The sequence below is a fragment of the Xenopus laevis genome, chromosome 5S (assembly GCF_017654675.1).
Source record: "Xenopus laevis strain J_2021 chromosome 5S, Xenopus_laevis_v10.1, whole genome shotgun sequence".
NCBI classification, from domain to species: domain Eukaryota; kingdom Metazoa; phylum Chordata; class Amphibia; order Anura; family Pipidae; genus Xenopus; species Xenopus laevis.
In genome coordinates this window covers 77,989,568-78,017,355 of record NC_054380.1, presented here as the reverse complement: position 1 = coordinate 78,017,355, position 27,788 = coordinate 77,989,568, and the positions used below count along the sequence as shown (strand labels likewise).

The 27,788-nt window shown below is 36.2% G+C and overlaps 1 protein-coding gene across 3 annotated transcripts in view; it reads right to left on the bottom strand.

Moving 5' to 3' along the window:
- col12a1.S (collagen, type XII, alpha 1 S homeolog) overlaps positions 1-27,788 on the bottom strand; it is a 140,343-nt gene that overhangs the window by 112,017 nt on the left and 538 nt on the right. For 2 of the 3 annotated variants that reach the window (XM_041564671.1, XM_041564672.1), the window contains exons 2-11: positions 17,622-17,732; positions 8,412-8,528; positions 6,786-6,929; positions 5,094-5,153; positions 4,432-4,695; positions 3,856-4,020; positions 3,562-3,735; positions 2,704-2,994; positions 1,935-2,537; positions 926-1,201 (exon numbers count right to left, since the gene is read on the bottom strand). In XM_041564671.1, coding sequence (XP_041420605.1) covers positions 926-1,201; positions 1,935-2,537; positions 2,704-2,994; positions 3,562-3,735; positions 3,856-4,020; positions 4,432-4,695; positions 5,094-5,153; positions 6,786-6,929; positions 8,412-8,528; positions 17,622-17,694 — 2,167 coding nt within the window. In that variant the 5' untranslated portion in view covers positions 17,695-17,732. The remainder of the gene's footprint in view (positions 1-925; positions 1,202-1,934; positions 2,538-2,703; positions 2,995-3,561; positions 3,736-3,855; positions 4,021-4,431; positions 4,696-5,093; positions 5,154-6,785; positions 6,930-8,411; positions 8,529-17,621; positions 17,733-27,788) is intronic. The other variant, XM_041564673.1, reaches the window with a different exon arrangement.

The following is a 27,788-nucleotide window of genomic DNA, read 5'->3' as shown; positions in this document are numbered from 1 at the left end:
CCAGCACAGACAGACCATAATTCAGCATAGCAGGAAAAAAACAACCCGCCCAGAGAGCATTTGATAGAACATTCTGAAAATCTGACTCACCTAAGATATTCAATTTACATGTTTCATCTCCAAACACAGCTTTGTATAAAATGCAGACTCTGAGTCACTTATTATACAATCCCATTTCACTTCTATCAAATTACTTTTTATTGCCAAACCTTTTAGAGTTCAAAACAAAGGTGAAACCCCAGGACATATTTGCTTTTATGTTACTATGCATTTATTTGACTGTGGGAGTCGTTGTCAAACTTTTTGAGATCAAGCCCCATTTGAAGGTCCAAAATTTGGCCAGTCCCTCTTGAAAGATACAGAAAAATCTCCATCTGTCAGCCATTGAGTCATAATTTCATGAATATCTAGGACAGCAAATACATATTCACCCCAAATCTCACCCTAACTGACCTTCAAGCTCAGCTGTCAGATCTATCTAGGAGACCAAATGGCCAAGTCTTACCCTAATTAGGGTTCAGGTTTAACCCCTCTGCTACTGCCCAAAGCCCTCAGGAGGGCCAGCCCCACAGTCTATTGGAAACCATAGACTATGGTTATTTCGGCAAAATAACCTGTAGTCATTTGAAAGGATTTGGATTACTAGATCTGCTAAACTTACATCAACTCAAACTGAATTCTCCACACCCAAAATCTAATTGTACATGAAGAGGTTTTTACTTTTTTCCATGCAGTAACATCATTTTTTTAGATGAGACATCAGAATGTACCCTGCCAAAACTGCCAGTTCATTGACCGTGACTAGAGGACTATGAAAAGATTAGGGGGTACATAAGAATAGTTTGCCAGTATACTGGCATTGCCTTTATTGGAATCTAGAAATAATCATTTGTGTGCCTAATGTTTTGCTAAATCAGACAATTACCTTCTAAAGTTGTTTCTTCCCCATCTAATGGAGGACTCTCTCCTTCCTCATATTCTGCCAGGACAGCCACAGTGTAAGTAGTTTCCGGAAGTAAATTCGAAAGAACTGTGGTAGTTTTTGGTGCTGGCACAGAAACAATGAATTCTTCACCTTCTCCCACAGCCACCTTATATTTAACAAGGTATGACAAAACATCCTCAGCTGCAGGTGACCAGCTCACGCGGAAACTGCTGGATGTAACTGCAGTGAAGGCCAAATCTCTTGCAGTGGTCAAAGCTGTAAACACAGTTACATAAAATCATTCAAACATTAAAAAATTATTCAGATCTGCATTTCAGGACAAACTTGGTACATTGGTTTTTTTTTTCATTTGCTGCATTTTTATGCTTTTTGCACCAAATTCAAAATATAATAAAATATAGAACTACAATGTAACTTGAAAATTACTCATCCTAGAAAACATATATGCACACAATATTTGCATTTTGAAGCATACGGCATTAAAATGTGCACATTCAAAAGCCCGTATTTCAGAGTCGCCATACAGGGTCCAGTCCTATATGGTATTTTATAGGCCAAAAGACCAGATACTGTGCCAAGGTATGACCACATTTGTATTTTTATTTTTTTGGGCTATTGGGGCCTCTATACTTCATAAAGCATCAAACTGACGAATGAACAGACTAAAAACTATAGTGCAAAGATTTAGGTCTAGATTGATCAGCTAGCATAAACATACAGAAAAACGTATACAATTTTATCAGTATGTGTGGCCAGCTTAAAGTCCATAAGTAACAGGATACATTTTTGTGAGGTCCACAGGAATTTCTCTATTTTAATCTCAATTCTGCACTCCTTTCAGACAGATATTAATGTCAAATGAGCATGGCATATTTGTTAGCGCCATGTTATGCCATAGGAATTCATCTAATTTGGTCACACAGCATTTGACAGCATATCAGTAAATGCTATAATAATGATGGCATTTGGTGTTTTAGTTTGTACTTACATTTACGTTTTATTGTTTGTAGCTCTTGTTCAATTCTAAGGCAGATAGACTGGGTTAGTTCAAAAGAAATTCTTTGAAAAGCATCAAAATCTTCCACTGTGTAAACATGGGTGTCTGCAGGAGGAGAAGCAATGGCCTCCAGCTCAGTTCTCACTGCATCCTTCACACCAACTGCAAAAATCTCAACATCTGAATTCCGCAGTTTTATAGCTGGATCTTTAAAGGCATCTGATGACTTTCCATCGGTGATAAGAATCATGACTCTAGGAACATTTGGTCTTGCTCCTTTACTCTCAACAAATACCTTTTCCCTCACATAGGTCATTGCTTTTCCTGTGTTGGTAGAGCCACCTCTATATGGAAAGGTATTCACAGCTTTTAGAATGCCATCAATCGAGTCATACCTGTTTAGGGTAAACTCTGTAAATGGATCTCTGCTGTATTGCACAAGGCTGATCTGTACTTTGCTGGGCGAAATATCAAAGCTTTTTACTAAAACTTCAAGGAAGGATCTGACTTTGGCAAAATTAGCTACACCTATACTGTAAGAGCCATCAACAAGAAGAACAACATCTGCTTTTATATCGACACCACCGGAACATTCTGTTTAAAATAAAAACATAAAAGACATATTGAACAGCAATCCCATGTCTTGTTCTACTTTGCATCTTTGATCAAAAAAGTTAATGTCAACTTATGACTGTTTTGTTTAATGTTCTGAAAAACAGTTTCCAACAGGAAGGTAAAGTTATTAAAGACAACAACTTACCAACTCTAATTTTCACAGCCTGGGTTTTTTCCAGTGTTGATATTGGCTCGCTTGCTGTGAGTCCTTTCATGGCATATAAATTTATTTGGTATTCTGTATCAGGGGAGAGATCTTTTACATTTATACTTGTAGTCTGAGGGCCAAGGTTCAGTGAATGTTGTTTACTTCCCGCTAGCATTGGAAGAAGCTGAATCCTGTAGCCTGTAATTTGGCTTGGCGATGGTCTCCAGGTGATCTTCATTGATTTGGAAGAAATTTCAGTGACAGCCAAATCTGAAGGAGGCTCAACAGCTAAAAAGAAAAATAAACTGGTTAGAACATCATAATTTCAAGGTAAAATACTATAAACAGGAAGGGGTAACTGTAAATATTTACAGTTGCCTACTTTAGGCACAGAGTAACAGTGAACATATTTATGCTAAGTACAAAATTCTGCTCCCAATCATCATGTTTTTTACCCAAATTTCAGCATTTCTTCCCAGAATTCAGATTTAACAGTGCCCACCCATTAAGCAGAAAATACTACAACTTGTATGTGATGTCCAATATGGAAACAAATTAGCACCCCCTATTCACGCACTGTGTGCAAGTTGCAGGACACATAGTTCCATAGTTGGTATTGCATCACTACCAATGCACGGCCGCAATAATGGCATTGGCTTCCCATGAACATGGTGTAATTACAATTAAACCAGGCTGGATGTAATTCCAGGGTTCACTAACTTCCACACATACAACTGTAACACAGTACATTACTGAGATAAACTAATGAGCCCACAATTGCATATCAGTCAGCTACATCACAGGCATGCCACACAGGTGTGTAAAATTTGTGGTCATATTCCATATATAACTTACCTTCTTCTCCACTAACAAGCTCACTTAGCTGCTCCTCAACTCCTGAGCAAACTTCAGTAATTATTTCATCTTGCACTTCCACAATTGAATCAAAATTAGCAACATTAAAAACATGTTTCAAGGAAGGCAGAGAAGCTATTTGTTTGAGTTCTTTTGCATCTGCTGCTTTTATACCTGAAAAGACATATGAGCATATCTGTAAATGTATGACAAATCAGAATAACAAGTATATTTTTAACTGTACAGCTGATGTGACCCCAATGTGCTGTCTTCTCTTTTATCCTTTGAACTTACCAAGAGAAAATACTTCAACCCCTAAGCTACGTAGCTCCCTTGCTGGAATCTCCACTTCGTCTTGGGATTTTCCATCAGTTATAATGATAGCTATTCTTGGAAATCCTTTTCTTGAGCCAGCAGATTTGACAAAAGAGTTCTTAATCAGGTAATCAAGGGCTTCACCTGAAATATATTAAAATATACTTTACATTAATACAAGTAGATATATGTTTCATTAAACTATGCCACGCTAAATATTTTTAGGCAATTTTTCACTACATTTGTAATCCCAAACAGATAACTGATCTCTCACAACTCCACACTAGTACAATGTGTTTTAATTGCTAATGCTAACAGACTAAACCACAAGTTGCCACCAAAGGTTACTTCCCAATAAGCAATTGCAAGTAGCCTTTGCCCCACAGCGTGTGCCAATGGCCAAACATATTCTGTATTCTATTATTTCTGTGTTTGCAGTGGTTTGGGTAAAGACAATTTCATTATAAGAAGGTAAAAAAGTAAAAAAAAGTCAACTATAAGAAGGTACTAACATAAGAACAAAACAAATTGCCAAGAAGAAATGAACAGACATACCTGTCATTGTATTGCCTCCCTTGTATGGTATTCTTTTAATGGCTGCTACTAATTCCTCCTTCTTGTAATAACTGTTCAAATTAAACTCAGTCCTAGTGTCAGAGCTATATTGCACAACACCGACTCTGGTCTTGTCTTCCCCAATTTCGAAAGCTGAGACCAGAGAACCCATAAAATCGAGAATATATTTAAAGTTGTTTCTTCCAACACTCCATGATCCATCCACAAGGAAAACCACATCAGCAACAGCACTTAAAGAGCAGCCTAAGAAAAAAAGTATTCAGTTATATACGCTGCACCACAAATAACTGAATTTTCCCTACTGAATTGTATTTAGAACAGGGAAATATCTATGATTGATATACTTTATGTTAAATCAAATGAAAAATGCATGAAATGAGAAAAGCTGTGTAATGTCATATTATGCACCACAAAATGCTGGGCCATGCCACCATTTTGTAAGGGAATTAAAACTAAATAAGATGATATGATACTTTTGGACACAATGTTGCAATAATAAAGGGCTAAAATTGCAAGCTGAATCAATAACACCAGCACAGATACTAGCAAAAAAGCTAAATAAAATCTAACTCATACTTCCAACAGACAAACCTGAATATAAAAATTAAAAATGTAGACATATAAAAGACAGTATTACTTACGTGCTGATTTACTTGTCTCAAGTTTAGGCTCTTCAAGTGTCACTCGACCTCCTGTTTGAACTTAAAATCAAAATTCTATGATTATTTAGTATACCCTTCTTTTTTATTAACAAAGGTTAAGTCAATTTACTGTTCACAAGTGCAGATTTTACCTTAGTGTCCTCAAAAAAATGAAAATGTACATATTAATCATTATTAGTGATGGGCAAATAAATTCGAAAGGCATGGATTTGTGGCAAATTTTCGCGTTTCGCCACCCGTGAATATTTTCGTGAAACTATGATGAAAATCCGCTGAATATAATCCGCCGCAAGAAAAAAATTGTCACACGTCAAAATTGTCATGCACATAAAAATTGTTGTGTGTCAAAATTATTTTGACGCTCATTGACTTCAATGTGTTTCCCAGATTCACCTATCCCTAATCATTATCTGTGCAGTAAATGGTAATACATTTGCTGGTGATTCTTGTAATGTATTGTCTTATTATTCTCATCCAAGAGTATTCCGGTTTCAAGCAAATTACCTAGATTGATCCAAGTGAACTAATACTTTATCTCTTTTTTATAAAAAAATCTTTTTATATAGCGTCAATGTTTGAAATTTGGTCAAGATTTGCAGATTTTAGGACTGGTGCCATTTTTTGCTTACATAACACTTTGATTTTGATTAAGATATTTCATTCTGACGCTTTTTTATGCAGTTATGCTTCAACTGTTTCATTTTCCATAACCATCTAAATGTAATAAAGTCATCGAAATTATATTAAAATTATTACTACTTGAGGAAATTTTCGATACTAACTACAAAAACGATTTCATTTCCCTCCAACTTCAAGCAAAATGTTTTACAAGGTTAAAATTAGGCAATGAAAATCGTTATAAATAAATAAAGCAGTTCATACCAAAATAACTGTAGTTCCTATATGCTACATCAGAACTGAATTTTCTACACCTACGCGTATTTAAAACCACGATTTTCTGTGAAGTTTAATAATTAAATGTAATAACAAGAACATTAATCAATGCAAACTGGCATGAACATATGTGTTATAATTGTATGAGTGCATTTATGATACTGTACTGAAAAATTAATGATGCTTTATAAAAGTGACTAGCTCCAAAAGAACAGGTTTATTTTTTTTTATGCAAGCTTATACTTACAAAATGCCTTTGGGTAATGGTTTAATAAGATCCTATGAAAACAGTATGGTTGGAAAGGCTGTGTAAAAAATATGGCAGCTATTAACATTGCTATAATAAGCAAATTGTATTTGTTTTCTTAAGAAATGTGTGAATCTTTACACATAGATAACACAAACCACCTGTAAAGATGTTAAGCCTAAGGTACAGTATTTTATTGAATACTGTATATCAAAGGATAAAGAGACTGGTTTTATTTTAATGTTTCAGTCTTTTGATAGAGGGAAGTGCATCACATACTGTGCATGGTTGGTATCTGTAGCTGTCTCATATAGTTATTTGTGGGTTGAGTTGATATAAAATGCATAATATGGTTGTAATTAATATCTGATTTTTAAAGGGAATCCCTGATTAATTGAAACCATAATGTTCATAAGCAATTATTTATTAATTCACTGTTCACCTGGAAAAGTTACATGAACATAATCTTGCTGTATCTGTCAAACAAACGTTGAATCTGAATAAATTATGGTTCTCGCTCAAGTACTTACTTGTAAGTTGGCCAAACACAGGTATGCTTTCCTCCAATTCATCATATGAAATTGCTGTCACAACATATTCCACATCTGGTACAAGTTCAGTTAGTATGGTTTGTGTAGCAGAAGCTGGAAGATCTAGTTCCTTTGCTGGTCCATCTGTAAGGTATTACCACAATGTGGACTTCAGGGATTTATGGAAGAATAAACATTGGGGTTTGGTTGTGCTTTTAGCTATGTTTACTGCCTACTTAGCTATCAAAAGCATCTCATATGCATGTCTTTTCTTGATGCTTCATGTGCCATTAAGTTACCAAAATATATCCCTGTTTGTTTGAAATACTGAACAAGAAGTTCTAGCATTGTGTAGTCTGATAACTGTTCCATTTATTTCAGTCTATTAATTAATAAAGGGTGGCCACAACAACCCTAGATACCCAGTGTGAGTTAATGCTCCTTATATCAGCTTTTGTAGTAAGATAGGACCAAACCTAGAAAATACAGCCAATTTAACTATTTAGCAGGTAAGGGTTGAGCTATTAAAATTCATAAATATCTTGGGGCACATGCCGAACCTTTTGTTTTAGATGGATAAAGCTGGTTAGCCTTACTTAGACATATTTAAGTAAGTGCGGAGTAATGATGTAACTAGCTTAGTAATTTGGCAGGATATCTTAAAAACTTATCACCACGCAAATTTGCTAGACTTCCTTTCTAAGAGTGATAAGTGAGATGAAGTATTTTAACACATCACATATATTTCCTTTTCAGTCATAACTTTCATTAACATGGTCCTCTAGTTCCCTCTGTTACAGGGTTAAGAAAGAAAAAAGTGTCTCTCTGGAGTCGTGTGTGTGTGTGTGTGTGTGTGTATATACACAATATAATATTATATTGCATAATATACAATATATACAATATAATAACACTGCACCTTGAGAATTTGTTACCCAGTGACTTTGCTATAAAAAGGTTATGCCAAAGAAACCCTGAAATGCAAGTTTTGTCTGAATGAGGGGAACTATTATATGTGGCATATGAGTTTTGGCTAAAAAAAAGGAACAGTAGTCAAATGCCATAAAAAAGTAATTGAAACAATGTTATAATGAGGTTCTTTTTCACTTATATAGGATCTGTAATCCTTTTGAGAAAAAAGTGACTGCATCTGTAGCATTAATATAATTATAGCATGTACAAGTGAAATGGCATGAAGACATGAGAAATAGAGCTAAGTGTTAAACAACAAAACGATGTTCAACAAGAACCTATATTTTCTATTACTATAAGTACGTAGCCAGTTGCCAGAAATTCCGTTAATAAGATTCTAATCTCAGTTGGTCGCCTACTGTAGCAAGCACTTTGCTAAAATACAGTATTTTTAAGGATGTGTGAACTATAATATTGCATAAATTTAAATAAATGTACTAAACAAAGAATTCCAAACAGTTTATGTAACATCATTGAGAATCACAGTCACTGTATTAGCTTAATTTAACCAGCTTTTAGAACCACATTCTGTTATTGTTGCAGAAATGTCAACTGTTTTCATAACCTAAATTCTTGTAAACTTGCTAGTGTTGAAAGTGCCACTTATAAAACGTACACAGGTAATAATAAAAAGGATTTTAAATCACAACCTACCAATTGTAGGAACGATTGTAATCTTGTAACCCTTTATTCTTTCTGCCGGCCTTTGCCATGTCATTCGAACTGTATTTTCATTTACTATTTCAAAATTTAAGTCTGTTGGTGGACCAACTGAAATAAAATGTTGATAAGGTTAATTAGTACAGTATTTTTATAAAAGTTATTGCACCCACTAATGTACTTGGAATGGACAATGCTTTTTTTCAGCACTTTTATAGAAGGTCCTACCTTTAAAAGTAGCTTTTACAATTTGAGTGTGGTTGTGTGCCAATTATTTTGCCATATTTAATAATGTAGGAAGATGCAAATTTTAGATTAAGAGATTTACTAAGGGTCGGTATGGAACTATGGATGAATACCTGGTACAGCTTTGATGTATCTGAAACCTTGTCATAAACTATGTGGCATTTGATCAAATAGTGCACCTCAAAGAGAGACTTTAACCTTGTTTTATGAGCTGGGCTGGTTCAATTTATTAGGGACAACTAGTGTTATGCACATTCAGTGTCGGACTGGGACACCAGGGGCCCACCCAAAAACCTTTGACTAGGGGCCCACCAATTAATCTTAGACCAGGGGCCCACTCTTAGTACTATTGTTCTTCCTTTCCTCCCTCAACCTCTATTCCCCTAGTCTCTTTTCTTTACATACTATAATCTATTATTCCATCTATTTAGCCTCTTTGTTCTCATAGAATTTAGGAATAGCTATGAAATATGCCAAATGTCTAGCAGTATGAGGGCCCACTGACACCTTGGCCCACCGGGACTTTTCCTGGTATCCCGGTGGGCCAGTCCGACACTGTGCACATTGAAACTAAAGGATCTTCATGACAAGCTTTTTATAATAATAATAATGTGGTGATGTACAGCAAAATGGCAGAAAGGGCAGTGGAAACCCCTTAAATAAATGGCTCTCCATGTAGGAAAGTCAAGAAACACAGCACCACCACCACTTTAAAAACTATTTTCTACATCCTCCAAGAGCCATCTTGGAAATGTTTGGATTTCCTATTCCATTTGCATTGCCCTTTAGTAAACAGGCCCCATAAAATGGCTTCAGAGCCTTGCCTCACAGACACAGAGGCCAGGGATCAATGTTTATAAAGACATCCTTGGGTGCAATAACTCATTTATACAAACCACAAAAAGCAAACATAGGTACAACATTACATAAAGCAAAGCTTACAAAGCATAGCTTTGCAACAATTTATTTCCAACATCATGACAGCATGCTGTTGGAGAAAAATTACACGTGGAGCTGACAAAATGACAAAACAGTCACAATTATACAAGTTACAGTGCACAACATAAAACAGTAACATCTTGAATTGCTACATCATTAAAGAATGACTAGCAAAATCAAGTACATTAAGAAACAACACATTTAATTAAAGATATAATCACAGAATGTAATCAGATTTGAATTTATTGTGTGACATTAACAAATATTTGTACATGCTGAGTGAAAATCATGCCAAAATGTAACAACCTGCTTACAATCAGACTAATCTCTGCTTAGCATGAGAGCTGAATGCTACCAGATTTCCTGTATATAACTAGGCTTGTGTAATAGTGCTAGCACTGTTTCTGCATGTTGTGATTATATCTAAAATAATCTGCCTCTTCCAATAATGGCTAAACATATGGGAAATAAGCCATGAGTTCAATGACCAAATATACAATGCTGGTTGAATCATACAGGTCATGAAACACAAAATTTACTTCTAATATCCTTTACCATCTTAAGTGGAGGTACTACTTATACAACATTTAGGGGTTCTATTTGTAATACAAGCGTTTATAATTAATGACAATAGGAATTATCATACACCTATGTTTATAGGTAAGAAATCTAGAATATGGTCATCAGTTCCTTCTACATGCAGTCTACTACAAATATAATTTTACAGCTAAAAATATATACAAAAAATTTGACTTCCTTAGTGAATGTGCCAAGCACATTTACACAAGCCACAATAGTAACATAAACACATTAATAATATTTCTGCAGCAGGTACACACACTCCATACTAAAAACAGCATTTTGATATCAAAATGCAAGTATGGACTATTCACAAAACACTGGTTAATGATGAAAAGACAGAATCAGAGCATGTTGATGAACATTTGTTTAGAATGTTGCGAGCAAACAGTGAAAAGGGCACTTTACCCCACACGGAACTGCAAATCAAAAAAAAATAAAAGTGCTGATGACAGAGATGATTGAACAAAACACAAAAAGAAATAACTGGCATGGAAACTATTTCATGGCATCATGCAAAATACATGAAATCTTCATTTGTTTGAGCTCTCCAAAATGAACACAAGCCTCCATGTACAGATTGCATTGCACACAGACTTTTTGTGTCTTATTTTATAATGATATTCACTTTTGCTCAGTATTAGAAAATGTGTATATCAGAAGCCTATGGTTTTTTTCTAGATTATGACAGGTTTAAGGTGAGTCTATTTAGAATAACTGTTGGATATCTTGATCTACAGACTTCATTTAATTTTGTCTTAAGTTACATTAAAATGTTGATAAATAAATTTAACAGTTTACATTGAATTGGCAGCTGAAGTAAAATGAAATGCAATGTTTTGATATGAGGTTATTACAATGGTATGCATTTAATGTACTGTAATAGGCGTATCCTAGTTATTTATGCCTTTAAGCTAAGACCTGTTGAAATCATTTAAGGGTAAGGCCACACGAGGAGATTCAGGGAGATAGTCGCTCAGAAGATGAGGCGATTAGTCGCCAGGCAACAAAATCCCCCCAAATCTCCTCGTGTGGCCTTACCCTAAAAGTCAGTGACAGATGGTCCCTTTAACAATTGGAACATGTTTATTGTCATGATTCTCACATTGGTTTTAGTTCTAAAATCCAATAAATGCAAGTCTTTCAGGTGAAAATTCAATAAAGTTAAGTTCTCCGAGCAACATACTGGAAAAAGTCGCACAATTCTGCTTGTCCCACAATTTTGTTGAGACTTTTCCCGCATAGACAATTTTTACTCCGAATTGTGAGTAAATTAAGCCAGATCATGGTTGGGAGTTAGGTCAAGTTTGTTTTCATAAAAAAAATTTGAAAAATAGAAATTTGGTCTAACGCCCAACCACGATTGGGCTTAATTTACTAAAAAAAATCTGAAAAAAAATTGTACATGTGGGAAAAGTCTTGACAAAATCATGCAACAATTCGAATTGTGTGACTTTTTAAAATTGTTGCCCTAAACAAAAACCAGTGTCAAACAGCCCGAAAACATCAAATATCATGAAGGCAAAAAACATCTTCCAAGTTGACATCTGCCATAGACTTTTATCTGACTTTGACAGGTTTTAGCTGGAGTATTTTTGGATTTAGCAGCTGTATTGGCAAATGTATTGCCTAAAGTAATATTAAATTTGTAGCTCACTGGGATTCTTAGAGGGCTGAACAAGCCACAGTATAGTACATGCCCCCTGTAGCCAGTCTGTAGTGCAGGCACTACTAGGAATACTCTGACAGCTTATATAATTAAAAAAAAAGTGTCTTCACTGGCACTTGCACTACTGGATGTCAGGGAAATTAGATTAGAATTTTAAATGTATTTATACCACCAGCCTGCCTCAAGCCATTGGGTCACTATATTAATCTCATGAAGTTCCTCAACTTATAGTATTAGCAGTTGCCCTGGCATATGCTCCGATTAGTAGAAATTGGGTCAGTTATTTTGTGTAGTTTTGTGTGTAGCAGGTGTTGAAATATTAAATCTGTGCCGGGCCCTAAGCTGTTGTTACGCTTCAGTACAATGATTTCCAATTAGTGTCCAGGAAAATTTATGTTATAGATGGACATTTTCTAAATAGCTTTTGTTATGTCTTCATTTTTTTTATTTTGTATGTTTTTTAATTATTAGTGTTTCTATTCTGGCTATTTCCAGCTTAAAACTGAAAATGCTGGTTGTTAGGATCAACGAACCTGTTCAACAAAACACAGATTTTTTTATTTCTTACATTTCTATTTAGGTTCCCTCCTCATCTTCTACCTTATTTTCTTGACTCCTGACATTAAAGTAGGGCAATTCTGTATGTTCTGAGCAAAATGGAACTTTTTTCAATATATACAGATATACTGTATGTACTGTATTAGCATTTTGAAATAAAAGGTACATATGCATGGACAAAGGATATCACATGCTTACTTATAGCTACAATCAGTAAATGTATTCCCAAGCTGTTAGTGACATTTAAAGATGCATAAACATGCATGTTATATAATTTATGTTATAGATAACAGGGTATTGTCTATAGCTGGCAAAGAAATAGACAATTAAATAAAGAATATCATTATAAAATACTATTTCGGTTGCAATGGCTCAGGACAAATTTAATGCAAAGGCAGACACAACTGACCTGTGCATGCTTCAAAAAGGTATCAGTACATGGTAAAGATGTAGCACCAACCTGGACAGTAATTTGACCTGTTGCTGAAGGCGGCTTGGGCTTTAACTTATGTTGAACAGTAGAAGCCCAACTTGGTAAGCTCCAAAACACCGAATTCCAAGAAAAGGCTGATTGTGGGGAAAAGGCTTTAGAGACTGAAAAATGTGTAAACCTGTTTGAGATCGTATTCATTTTTTCTTCATATCTTTAACAGCAAGGCTGCTCCAAGACCTCCTGAGTCATTGAAGTTGCAATGTCTAATTCAATGTATTGTGTGTTTGAGCATTGCTCAAAATGAAGAAAAATGTTACACGCGTTCCCTTGTAATGTTTGTAACTGGAGACCAGTAATAACACTGGAGAAGGAAAAAGAAGTTTCAAACCTACCCCTAGTGGGATTTCCATGTTTGCCATTAAATATATTGTGTAAAACAATGTCCAGTATTTAACACTGATATTTATTCATCTTAAGCATCTAGAGACCAAAAATATTTAAGTATCTTTGGACCCAAAGTAAAGAGGAAATATAACAACAAACTTGTCCCCATGTTCTGTAAATAAACAAGGTATTGAAAGACAAAGTGCACCTATTCAAACTGGCATGTTGAGTTCAAGTAAACAAAGAGAAAAATCAAAACAAGCAAAGGCAATAGTCTTGTATTAGAAAGATGGCAGAAAAGTACAGGTATGGTATCTATTATCCAGAATGCTTGGAACCTGGGGTATTCAGAAATAAGGGATCTTTCCATGATTGGGATCACCAAACTGCTTTATTATTTTAGACAAAAAAGGAAATACTTTTTTTTAATGCAAATTATTTTCTCATTATATAATTTCTATGAGAGATGGCTTTCCATTAATTTGGAGCTTTCTGGATAAGGGATCCCATACCTGTACGACATACGATTTATTTAATATCTTAGCACACATTAATGGTTAAACCCTCATGCGCATTGGCCTTGCACTACTTCATCTGTTAAAAAAATGACATGCAACTAATATTATTGTCAATTTTACTGTGTAATAGGGATATCTTGCTACATGATCAGATCGGATTTTGGAAAATTGGATATAAATTGGCAAATGGGAAATCATTTTTATTTAACTGACAAGCACCTCCATTCAACATAACACAGAGATGCATTTCCATGTAAGAAAAGACATACTAGATTTGCCACATGCAGCATCTTCCTACTATGTTTACGAACTGAATGTACAGATGACTTTTCAATAGCAATGCACTTACAGGCAATACTATTCAAACAGTGGAAAAGTACCATTCAGTATCATATATGCTGATATGGCTATCTGCAAATGTTTCAACATGCTTTTTCATGAAAGAACAGCAAGAACTTCAAGTGTAATAAATTATAGGTAATCTCTGTATCTGTGCCAACCATAGGGAGGAGTTCTGCAAAAATGGGTCCATACCATGTTTTTCTTCTCTAATTAAATAAAATATAATCAGTTCAATAATAAATAGACAGAAACCTTTCCACCCCAGCTTAGGTTCCTGCTAATACTGAACATAGGTGTGCATTTTCCTTTTAATCTGCTAGAAATATCAATATGGGGTGGCAGCTAGTTTAGGGTAGTGGCACACGGGAACATCTGTTCGCTCATGCTGTTTGTCAATGGTGCAGGGCACATTGCTAATTTAGTCAGTTGGTAAAACTATCAATGGGTGTTGGTTGCAGTTAGGCTAGGCAGAGGGAATCACAAATGAAATGTTAAAAATGTGAACTGCAAAGAGAAAAAAAAATCTGTAAAACGTTTATTAAATATCCACCACCCTTTATTGGATTTTTTTTAAATAGTTCCAATTAAGAAAACCATTAATGTAGGTATAATATATAGCTAGACTTTGTAGACTTTTCACTATAATTAGTAAATTAAGAGGAAACCGTAAATAGTACCATAATCTGTAAGAACACAAGCAAATGTCAGCAAATTACACCTTGCATGGTACAAAAAAAAGGGCAAAAATTGCACCCCTAACTGAAAAGAAAAAACACAATATCCATAAAAGATACTGTATCATCTTGAACATTTGACCATTGTGCTATGCAATACCCCGTAAGTACTGAGACCATTTATATTTGTTATGTTGCATTTTTAGTCTGCAGATTTGTATTCAATAGTATATCTTCCTCCTGCAATGTGCATTTGGAGGCCTCTCCACCACTCCACCTCAACTGTGGAGGTGCCCACTGTGGTCAAAAGTCAGATTTCAATACGTGATGTGCCAGAAAATTAAGATATAGAGTTAAAGTGCAAACTCCCAAAAAGAACAACATATGTCTTTATATACTACTATATACTGAACTGCTAAAGAGATTAATCCTTAATAACCTTATTTTAACAAAGGAACTGATACCTAAAAAACTAAAGACACAGTTCCCTGAAAGATTTAATTATTGCAGTAAATATTCTTAATACATTCTGGAATGACAGTTTTCAGAAAACCCAAAGACTTTTAATCATACCTTATGGCTAGGAACGCCTTTCTAACTGAAAGACATAACCAGTAGACTCTTGTTAAAGTCTCCTTTGAGTACTAACAGGGAATACATTACCCACCTTTCAGAACATTAGGATGACAAATCCTGTAATTTAACCTCACTTAATCTGATGTTTAGAGTGAATACAAAATCAAATTAAGAAGAAAAAATATGTGGATGGTACCTGCAATATTACTTAAAGGAAAACTATACCCCAGAATGAATACTTCATTCAATGAATACTATCATATTTAGTGGCCTTATAAAGAATCCTAGCAAACTGAAATACAGATATCAGTATATATGTTTATTTTTGCTTGAGCCAGCATTTTATAATATTCTCTTTGCTGCTCTAGAGATCACCTGAAATACTGCAGCTCTAACTGTAACAGGAAGAAGTGTGGGAGAAAAGACAGAACTTTTTATCTAATTGGCTCATGTTATCTAACATGTATGTGTGCACTTGGTTTGTTTGTGTGCACTGTGTTTACATTGTATGGTCCCAGGGGCGGCCCTTTGCACATACTATACAATTAGATTTTTACAAAAATAGTTTATTTAGATGAAGCAGGGTTTTACATATGAGTTGTTGTATACAATATATTTTTATAGAGACCTACATTGTTTTGAGGTATAGTTTTCCTTTAGTTTTCACCCCAGACAATTATGCAAAAGGGTCATGCTGATACTTGAGTAATACACAGATAATGCCAATGTTTTGGTAAGGTAAGAAACCTTCTGACTTCATCTTCATTCTTCTAAATTTGAGGTAAAATAACTTTACTTTGTACAGGTATGGGACCTGTTATCCAGAATGCTCGGGACCTGGGGTTTTCCGAATAACGGATCTTTCCGTAATTTGTGTCTTCATGCCTTAAGTCTACTAGAAATTCATTTGAACATTAAATAAACCCAATAGGCTGGTTTTGCTTCCAATAAGGATTAATTATATCTTAGTTGGAATCAAGTAAAAGCTACTGTTTTTTTATTACAGAGAAAAAAGGAAATAATTTTTGAAAATTTGGATTATTTGGATAAAATGGAGTCTATGGGAGACAGCCATTCCGTAATTTGGAGCTTTCTGGATATTGGGTTTCTGGATATGGGATCCTATACCTGTACAACAAATCTAGACAATATAAAACTATCTGCTTTTAGCCATGAGGAATTACTGTTCTACTGCTGTTTATGCAGAATGCCCCAGTTAGAGTAAAATAATGCATAACAGTTATAGGCAGAAATGCCAGCATAGGTATGGGACCTGTTATCCAGAATGCTCGGGACCTGGGTTTTCCAGATTATGGATCTTTCCATAATTTGGATCTTCACAACCTAAGACTACTAAAAATCATGTAAACATTAAATAAACCCAATAAGATGGTAATTTTTCCAATAAGAAATAATTCTTTCTTGGTTTCAATCAAGTACAATGTACTGTTTTTAAAAATGTATATTATTTTATTATAATGGAGTCTATGGGAGACAGCCTTTCCGCAATTCATAGCTTTGTGGATAACGGGTTTCTGGATAACGGATCCCATACCTGTATCCAGTTTACCTTTGCCTATGCAAAAGTAAAACAATGAACATAAATCCTAATTAAAAATAGGCCAGTGTTTCCCATAGGGATGATACAGTGAAGCAACCCATCAATATTATAGACATTGTTTTTCTAACCAACTTACATTTTCATATTCAGTAGATCCCATTCCTACATATATTTGTGATTCACACTGGATCTTAGTACAAGAAATGCATGTGCAGGTCAGCCATAGTACCAGATTCCTGGGAAACTTTGCAGTGTGTCAAAAAAGTGTGTTAAGCGAGGAAATGAGCAGTTTAACAGAACCTAACCACTAGCAAGATCAAGCTTTGTGATTAAAAAAGAAATATGCACAACTTGCACACACACTTTAAAAATACTTTATTAAATGATTGATGTTTCGCATTTCATGCAGCACAAATGCCAATTAAGATAGGAGTGGCAGTGCTATAGGCTTTTGTATTTTTCTTTCTTTTGAAAACATCATGCTTACACAGGTATTTTTCTTCCAGAACATTGACTTGATGAAGATTGGAGAGGACACAGGCTCTCTCAGAACCAAAATTTGACTTTTTACCTTGTTTCCAGGGAGAAAATATGTTATGTACACAAGACAAGATGACGAGGAAATGACAAACCAAAGGGAAGAAGAAAAATGAAAGGGGAGAATAAGTAGAATAGATCCTAGAGTCCTGTTAAATCACCAATGAAGAGAAATTAGGATCTGTTACCTTCAGCCTCTATCGAAGATAGAAGCAGCACAGCACAAAATACTGTCACTGCTGAGCACAGCCGAATTTTCATTTTTCTGCTTTTCTCTGGTCACAACAACATGAATGGATCTGCAACCATAAAAGGATTAACATTTAAGGAATGAAAGCATCCAACTTTTATCAGTATCATTACAAAAAAATAATAATAAACAAACTTTGGCTGTGGGATTGTACTAGACTACTGCAGTGCTCCAAAAAACTCACTTTAAGGGTATACTGAAACAGATATCAATCCATAATTCTAAAATGTAGCATTAAGCTTAATATGCTTATCTTGATTTTTCTTTAATTGATACAACTTTGTTTAACATGTGCACAATAAATAGAACCTGACTTGAAAATGTATTCTGCCTATACCATTAATAAAAAGGAAATGCATAATTCCTAATCCTAATTTTTTTTCTATGAAGCACTAATAGATAATTTTTTACTTTCACGTTTATTCCCCTCCCTTACACGATAATCAAGATATGTTGATTTGTTGAGATCACAACAGAGGGTTTAGCTGTGAACTTGTACTTTTTACATAACTTCTCCCCTCCTGTATTTGTTTGCAGGAATCAGAGAACATTGGAAAGTAACACCAATTTCAGTTTCCGTTTTTATCATTTATTGCATGAAATAACAAGAACTATGGATATTTCCTCCGTAGGCTAAAATGAGCAATATTCACGTTTCACAGTTGCTGATAAAGGAGAAAAGGTACAGGTATGGGATCCGTTATGCAGAAACCATTATCCCGAAAGCTCTGAATTACGGAATTCTCCCATAGACTCCATTATATTCAAACAATAAAATAATGATTTCCTTTTTCTCTTTAATAATAAAACAGTACCTTGTACTTGATGTAAAATAAGATATAATTAATCCGTATTGGAAGCAAAACCAGCCTGTTGGGTTTATTTAAAGGAGAAGGAAAGTTGTCTTGCACTTGGGGGTGCCAAATGTTAGGCACCAGCAAGTGACTGTATTTACTTACCTAAAAACCCGGCTGGTGCACCCACAAGTGCAAGATGACTTTCCTTTTCCTTTATATTTTACATGATTTGCTAGTAGACTTAAGGTATGAAGATCCGCATTATGGAAAGAACCCCAGGTCCCGAGCATTCTGGATAACAGGTCCCATACCTGTACTGGTTTACATAGCAGTAAACAGAATTGTATTCTACAGAGAATATCTGTTATCTGCTATGTAAACCTGTCTTTTTTCCTTTTTCAGCTTGGGAGGCTGCCCGTGACTACACAGCAGCTTGTTTATACAAACTATATCCAGAATGCTTGGGACCTGGGGTGTCAGGATAACGTATCTTTCCGAAAATTTGGATCTTCAGTCTACTAGAAAATCAAGTTTACATTAAATAACCCGAATAGGCTGGTTTTGCTTCCAATAAGGATTCATTATATGTTAGTTTGGATCAAGTACAAGCTATCATTTTGAAAAATTTGGATTATTTGATAACATGGAGTCTATGGGAGATGGCCTTTCCATAATTCAGAGCTTTTCGGATAATGGGTTTCCAGATAATGGAACCAATACTGTAAATGTAATAATACTAAAAAAGGCTAGTATTAGTATTTTACTCTTTAATATTCCTTGAAATAAATGTTTTGCTGCAATAAAAATGTAATGCAAGTTGTAGGTAGAACCTGCAGTTGTGAAGCTAAGGTGCGCCATTACATTACTCTTTTTCAACTGGGTCTTCACAGCATACCACCCAACATTTGGGAATTAGAAAGAGGGAAAAAAAGATTTGTTGTGCTCAGCGTGATGAAATTTTGGCCACACCCTTTTTTGTGGCCACACTTCATAATTACAATGTTTATTTTACAAAATTTGGCAGGTTATGAAAGTTTGAACACATTTCTGTGGTTTTTATGTGTTATTACAGTTTTGCTAATGAAGGTGAATTGCCCTTTAAGTTGCAAGTCACAGTTTTACCAAGAGACCTGCTTTTCTTAAATAGTTACAATTGTTCTTTGCAAGAGAATGTCCATTCCAGTAACCATCCGGTTCTGCGGGTTGAGTTGTCAAAATCGGGACTGCCCCGCGAAAAATGGGACAGTTGGGAGGTATATACAGCAGTATTGTAAGTAAAGGTCGCTAAACTAAATCACACACACACTTCATTCTTCTTCACAATGATTTTGGGTGCCAGTGGGTGCCAGTATTACTGAACATAATATTCAGGAAATTATAGTAATTCACTTAATTCACAGACAGCTTCAACAGATTACACTCTCAATACATCAGGTCACCCCACACTATTTTGACTTGGGGGAGTCTACAACTGCTCCTATCAGCTAATCTACTCTTATGCTTTGTTCATATAGCATGCTATAACAAGCACTCATTCATGGTGTCCCTTAAAGTAAAACTATACCCCCAAAATGAATACTTAAGTAACAGATAGTTTATCAAATTGAATGACATATTAAAGAATCTTACAAAACTGGAATATATATTTACATAAATATTGCCCTTTTACATCTCTTGCCTTGAGCCACCATTTCGTGATGGTCTCTGTGCTGTCTCAGAGATCACCTGACCAGAAATACTACAATTCTAACTGTAACAGGAAGAAGTGAGGAAGCAAAAGGCAGAACTCTGTCTGTTAATTGGCTCATGTGACCTTACATGTGGTTTGTATGTGTGCACAGTGAATCTTACGATCTCAGGGGGCGGCCCTTATTTTTTAAAATGGCAATTTTCTATTTATGATTACCCAATGGCACATACTAATAAAAAAGTATATTATTATGATAATGGTTCATTTACATGAAGCAGGGTTTTACACATGAGCTGTTTTACTCAGTATCTTTTAATAGAGACCTACATTGTTTGGGGGGTATAGTTTTCCTTTAAAAGGGTTATTCACCTTTAAATTAACTTTAAGGGGCAGATTTACTAAGGGTCGAATATCGAGGGTTAATTAACCCTCGATATTCGACTAGGAACTAAAATCGTTCAACTTCGAATATCGAAGTCGAACAATTTAGCGCAAATCCTGCGATCGAACGATCGAAGGATTATTCGTTCGATCGAACGATTAAATCCTTCGAATCGAACAATTCAAAGGATTTTAATACAACGATCGAAGGATATCCTTCGATCAAAAAATCACAGGCAAGCCTATGGGGACCTTCCCCATAGGCTAACATTGACTTCGGTAGCTTTTAGCTGCCGAAGTAGGGGGTCGAAGTTTTTCTTAAAGAGACAGTACTTCGACTATCGAATGGTCGAATAGTCGAACGATTTTTAGTTGGAATCGTTCGATTCGAAGTCAAAGTAGTAGTCGAAGGTCGAAGTAGCCCATTCGATGGTCGAAGTAGCCCAAAAAACACTTCGAAATTCAAAGTTTTTTTAATTCGAATCCTTCACTCGAGCTTTGTAAATGTGCCCCCAAGTATGATATAGACATATGCTTGTGTTGCTCCCCAACGCTTTTTACATTTCAATGGGGCTCACAGTTAAAAAAAAAGGCTGGGGACCCCTGAGCTAGAGTATGGCATTCCCTTACTCTTAGAGACTAGGGAATACCCATAACTCCTGAGGCCAGACGGGATCTCCTCTGACCAACAGGGCAGGATTACACTAAAAGATGATTTATAGCAGAGACAGGATTAACCCTTAATCCCTTTATAAAACCCTCAGATCCAGAGTAATGAAAAATATGTCAGCACCCCAGTCCCACTGCTATGTATGTATCTCCTGTATGTTTTGTCCATTTATAGAAAATGTCAATATATCATCATACACAAAATGTTATTGTGTCCATGCGCAACAGTTTATGACACCAAATGTTCCTGTCATGCCCAGTTAGGGTTATGCCCGACACTGACTCACAGAATTTAAAGTATGAATCATTTTAATACAGACTATTTGTCTTAAATACATTCACATCCAAACAAGTGCCTATCTCAGAATAATGAAATGGAAAGCAAAGCAAGCAGTGATTATCATCCTGATGCTGCAGCTGATCAACAATCCTCTGCAAAAACCCAACAGCCTTTAGCTGTCAATAGTGGTTTTTAGATAACACAGTGGGAATCATTTGGTTAGAGGATCATTGCTTGAACACCCACCAACTGTTCTACTCAGCAGAGTGGAAGTCCAACCTTCCATGGCATGCTGTCTCAAACATCTGATTAAGACAATAGGTCTGCCATTTCTAGATGTTTCAAAATATCTTCAAGAAAGTACTAGCAGTTACTTGCAGTGTTATGCTGCAGACAAAACAATTACTGTTTTAAATTAAAATGTTTTTAAACTATCTCCAAGAACTAGAATATGCTCAGTCTGATGAGCTCTACAAGTTCCTTTTCCCCATGGGGGCTTCCTTTCCTAGCAGATGAATTAGAGCTCATTCAAATAACTGATTCCAGTACAAACAAAATCTAAAAAATAACTGCCTTTTGTACACATTCTGCATCTAGAGAGACATAATGTCTGGTGATTTTAACAGAGTGAGTTCTAATATATCTTCTAGGCAAAAGGAACCCCCCTATAAGATATATTTGATCTAACTGTCTATAATTATCTGACACCCAACTTCTGCATGAAGACAGAATGAAGAGAAACAGATGCTGAGAGAGGAATAGTGAACATAAACTTGATTATTTCAGAAACAGTACCTCATTTTTTATTGAAAACTTCTTATTTCAGTATGCTGAAGCTTATATTAAATTATTATTTTCACGATAGTTCCCCTTTAAGTCTACTAGGTAATTTCATGAGTACAGAAGTGGAATCTTAATCAATGATTGCATCTACAACAATTTTCCCCAAAATACTGCATTTTGTAACTGGAGTCTTCGAACATAGAAAGTATAAGTCAACAAGACAGGATGAAGCTTTACAATGTTTTACAGTCATATGAAAAATGCCTCAAACCTACTTATTGTCATGGAATTCCTCAGCAACTTCTAGGGGCATATTTATTATGCTGCGTAAAAAGCACAACTTTACACCACATATCGGCAGACTTTGCTGTGTAAAAATTTGCATAAAAAATTAGACTTCTGCCAGAAGCAATGTAAAATAACAGCGTCAAATCTGGCATTCGCATGGTGTAAAATTACACACATATTGATAAATTGGCAATGTCCCCGCAGATGGGATTTTGCCAATGGCCACTTCACCCTTTAGTAAATCTGCCCATGCTGCTTACAATTTGGTGTAGCACCAGGCTAAAAAGTTGTTCAGACCATTTTGACAAACTGCACACGAATGTGCATGTACAAAGTAAAGGGCACAACCAACATAAGGGATAAGGGAACCCTGGAATAAACACCTGCCTTGTCTTGCTGGGAATGCCAGCATTTCACAGTGGGCTGAGTCTACTCACACAACTGACTTGCATCTACTTGACTCAGACGAGGGCCAATAAAATACAATTGTGAGCATGTGAAGCTAACATTTTTAGTCAGTATTAAGTCACTTCCAACACTTGGCATTTAAAGGATGTGTCTGTTTGATTCTTCTGGTGCAAGTCTGCTGCACCTATAGCTACAACCTGCTATGGGAACCCTGAAATTACCTCCAGGGTTCCTCAGTATCAATCAGCACACTTTCACACAATTCAGAAAAAGAGGCAAGATCAATGCTAGTGGTGTAATTGCCAGGGGTCCAGGGGGTGAATTTGGGCCCACCAAAGCAGGGAAAAAGGCACAGTATATTGTGGATAAAATGGACAGGGATTTTTTGCACAACGTCCTTTCGGGGCCTGTTAGAGCTCCTAGGGCCCTGCCTACAGTAGTTATGTCATTGAGGGATGCAATGGTGTTTGGCACCACTGCAAGGAGTCTGTTTGGACATCAATAAGGGAAACATTTGTGGCTGCATTTATAACTGACCACTTAGAAGAATCCACTATCTATGCTTTAGGGTATGGTATCATTAAAAAACAATATTGCTATTGATTACTAATCAGTTAGCCAATCATACTATCTAGAATCTCACATCACTAAAAACCTTGAATATTCTTTCAGGTCGAGTATTTGTGAATGAGTAAGGGCTGGGTAAATCATACAGGTATGGGATCTGTTATCTAGAATGCTCGGGACCTGGGGCTTTCCACATAACAGATCTTTCTGTAATTTGGATCTTCATACCTTAAAGGGATACTGTCATGGGAAAAAACTTTTTTTTCAAAATGAATCAGTTAACAGTGCTGCTCCAGCAGAATTCTGCACTGAAATCCATTTCTCAAAAGAGCAAACAGATTTTTTTATATTCAATTTTGAAATCTGACATGGGGCTAGACATATTGTCAATTTCCCAGCTACCCCAAGTCATGTGACTTTTGCTCTGATAAACTTCAATCACTCTTTACAGCTGTACTGCAAGTTGGAGTGATATCACCCCCCTCCCTTTCCCCCCCCCAGCAGCCAAACAAAAGAACAATGGGAAGGTAACCAGATAGCAGCTCCCTAACACAAGATAACCGTTCCCTGGTAGATCTAAGAACAGCACTCAATAGTAAAACCCATGTCCCACTGAGACACATTCAGTTACATTGAGAAGGAAAAACAGCAGCCTGCCAGAAAGCATTTCTCTCCTAAAGTGCAGGCACAAGTCACATGACTGGGGGCAGCTGGGAAATTGACAAAATGTCTAGCCCCATGTCAGATTTCAAAATTGAATATAAAAAAATCTGTTTGCTCTTTTGAGAAATGGATTTCAGTGCAGAATTCTGCTGGAGTAGCACTATTAACTGATTCATTTTGGAAAAAAAGTTTTTTCCCATGACAGTATCCCTTTAAGTCTACTAGAAAATCATTTAAACATTAAATAAATCAAATAGACTGGTTCCAATAAAGATTAATTGTAGTTTAGTTTGGATCAAGTACAAGGTACTGTTTTATTATTATGGAGAAAAAAGGAAATCATTTTTTAAAATTTGGATTATTTGGATAAAATTGAGTCTATGGGATATGACCTTTCTGTAATTCGGAGCTTTCTGGATAGTAGGTTTCTGGATAACGGGTCCAATACCTGTACTACAAATAATGCCTTTTATCTCTATTTAAAATTGGAGTTTACAATGTGCTATACTGTTTGAGTAGCTTGAGGGATCTAAACCAGGTTATTAATATATTGTTACACCAGGTGATAGCATCCTCCAGCGCAGGGCATTCTAAAACCTTCTTTCAGAATGATCCGTATTCTAACAGTTTAAGGAAACTCAGAATATCCTGTGATGGACTGCCAGCTGGTCTGGGTAACACATCCTATTCTATTAATGCCTTCCAGCTTGAAAAGAAACCTTCACTCCACTGATGGGGTTAACAAAAAAAATTGAGACCCCAAGGAAAGAGCGGACTATGATGTAAGAGCCACAAGGGAGCCATGCAAGGATTATGGAACACCATGATTGTTGCTACAGATGTTGCCTTCGTAGTAATACAAAAGTATTGCTCACCGGATTAAGGGTCACAGTTTAGGTTTCCTTTTCAAATCATCAAGCCAGACACAATAAGGGGTATGTTAGGTAAAGAGTGCAAAAAGCATTAACAGAACCATGCACAGCAGTGTTCCAGGGGATCTTTTTTCACTGTATAACATATCATATGTGAGCTCTGCTAAACGCATCCTGCCCTGACCATTTCAGGATCCTTTATAGCAAATAAAATGAGCTACAAGTTCTTTGTTAAATCAGTTAACTCCTTTTCATGGTCTGAGTTCATCCCCTTTAACTTTCCCAGAACTCTCACATAGTTAATAAGGATTTTTTACCAAGAAAAAATGAACTGAGTGGAAAAAAAAAAACAGTGGTACAATCCTTATAGTGAGTGACTCATTACAAATATATATATGTCAGCCTTACTACTGTAATGTGCATGTAGTGCAGGAATGTCCTGTAGCACATATGAACTATATATTTCTGTCCTGTACACATGACATAGGAGGGAAGCAAAAACTTGTGTCCCTTCAGACTTGTAAATCTCATCAAAGCCAAATTTGCTTGAAGGCATAGTTAACAGTAGCGGTAAGCTGACCATACTAAAAAGATCAGTATTGTTTGGTCTTTACTGTGTATGGGCAGATTGACTGGATACCTTGCAGATCAGACAGTGTTAAATCTCCATGTTATGATTATCCAGCTTGTGTCAAACTACAACCCCCAGCACCTCCAGCCAGACTGCAGCTGGCTAAACTGTAGTATAAACGTAGCAAAGCTGCAAGGCTGATGTGAGAACGGCCATTGATGACATAAACACATTTTCTGCTACTTTAGACTTGCTTCAGTTTCTTTTGTAATGCTCTGAAACAAAGTATAGCAAGGTATACCGTAGTGCGTTTGCCTGACTCCCAGCGACATCTACAGGATGGAAATTCAGAAAGGAATTCAGAGACAACAGCAATGAAGCAGAGCCCATGAATGATTCAGCCTCCTGTTGAACACTTTCCTTGACTTGTATGACTATCTTTAAGTATTTTTGAAGGGAAATATATTGTGAAAAGCTTTACCAGCATGTCCTAATCCAGCATAGCCAAGTATTTATCAGACTGTACATATTACAAAAAGGGCCATGTCAGACCATGGGATCCATCCACAGAACTGAGCCCTGGACTGAGAGTTGCAACATGATGTATGCACATGCACAAAGAACCCAAAAGCTGAATCAGCTCAAAGCAGAATTTTAATAAAAAACAGCAATGAATATAGGAATCCTAAGTCTTAATATCCAGTTGGGTGGTATGGGGAGGTGTTTCGCTATTAAGTCTGACCACATCCACTAGGAATCCCTGCCAGTCATCTCTCCACAAAACCACATTTGCTGAGCTTCTAATAAATTGTGTCTTCCATAGGATTCCTAACTCTAACACCTCTGATGCCAGGAGGACCTGGGCTGCTCTCCGACAGCAAAAGGGTTACAGGTCCCAATCAGAGCAGCAGCTCTCTGTGCCGCCCCTGCTCAACCTAATCCCCCAATGCAACCATCCTCCCCTCTCTTCATCTGCCCCTCCATGTCTGCCTCTCCCTCAGTTTTTAATCTTTTTCCCTCCTTTTCACTACACCTCATCCACTTAGCCTTCATTTCTTACCTTTCCTTAATTTTCCTTTGCCATTTATCCCTTTCCATTCCCTTCCCTGCATCCCTTCTTTCTTCCAATCCCTCTCATTGTCTTTTTCCTCTCCTCTATCTTCCTTTGCAGGATTTTTGTCTCTCCCATTCCAATTACCTAAACTCCTTAGACCCACACATTTTAGGGGCTCACTCAGTTGTATAAACAAACATCTTAAGGTTTCACTGCTTGAACTGCTCTTATTGTGCCTCACTGGCATAAACTCACCTGAACAGACCCACACATATTTACCTGACCTCACCTGTTCACTCTCACATATCTCATCTATGTAAATATCCCCCAATATTGCATTCAGGAAAATACTTGGCACCAGAATTACCAAAGTAGACAAGCTCCAATTCCCCCTCTTCTTTGCTATTTCTAACAAGTCTGACACAAATAAAGTGGAAAGACACAGCTCTCAAGCTATTCGTCCACCCAATGCCCTTTGCAGAATGAAACTGTGTCCAGTGAGCATCCACCCCTGCAAAGATCTTCTGTTCAGCCTCAGGGCTGCATTAGAAAACCCCAGCGCACAATGAGAGCTGGACTAACTGCACTGCACATAAGGTCATTTACATAAGGTCATTTGCATAAGGTCATTTCAAATAAATAATCATTTAAAGGGTTGGTTTGCCTTTAAGGTAACTTTTAATATGTTATAGAACTGCCAGGTGTAGCAACTTTTCAATTGGTTTTCATTATTTTTATAGTTATTTGCCTTTTTCTTCTAGCTCTTCTACAGATTTCAAATGGGCGTCACTGACTCCCTTCTAAAAAAAAACAAATGCTCTGTAAGACTACAAATGTATTGTTATTGTTACTTTTTATTACTGATCCTTCTATTCAGGCCTCTCTTATTTATATTCCAGTCTCTTATTCAAATCAATGCATGGCTGCTACGGTAATTTGGACCCTAGTTACCCGATTGCTTAAGATGCAAAATGAAGAGCTGCCGAATAAAAAGCTAAATAACTCAAAAACCACAAATAATAGAAAAATGAAAACCAATTGCAAATTGTCTCAAAATATCACTCTCTACATCATACTAAAAG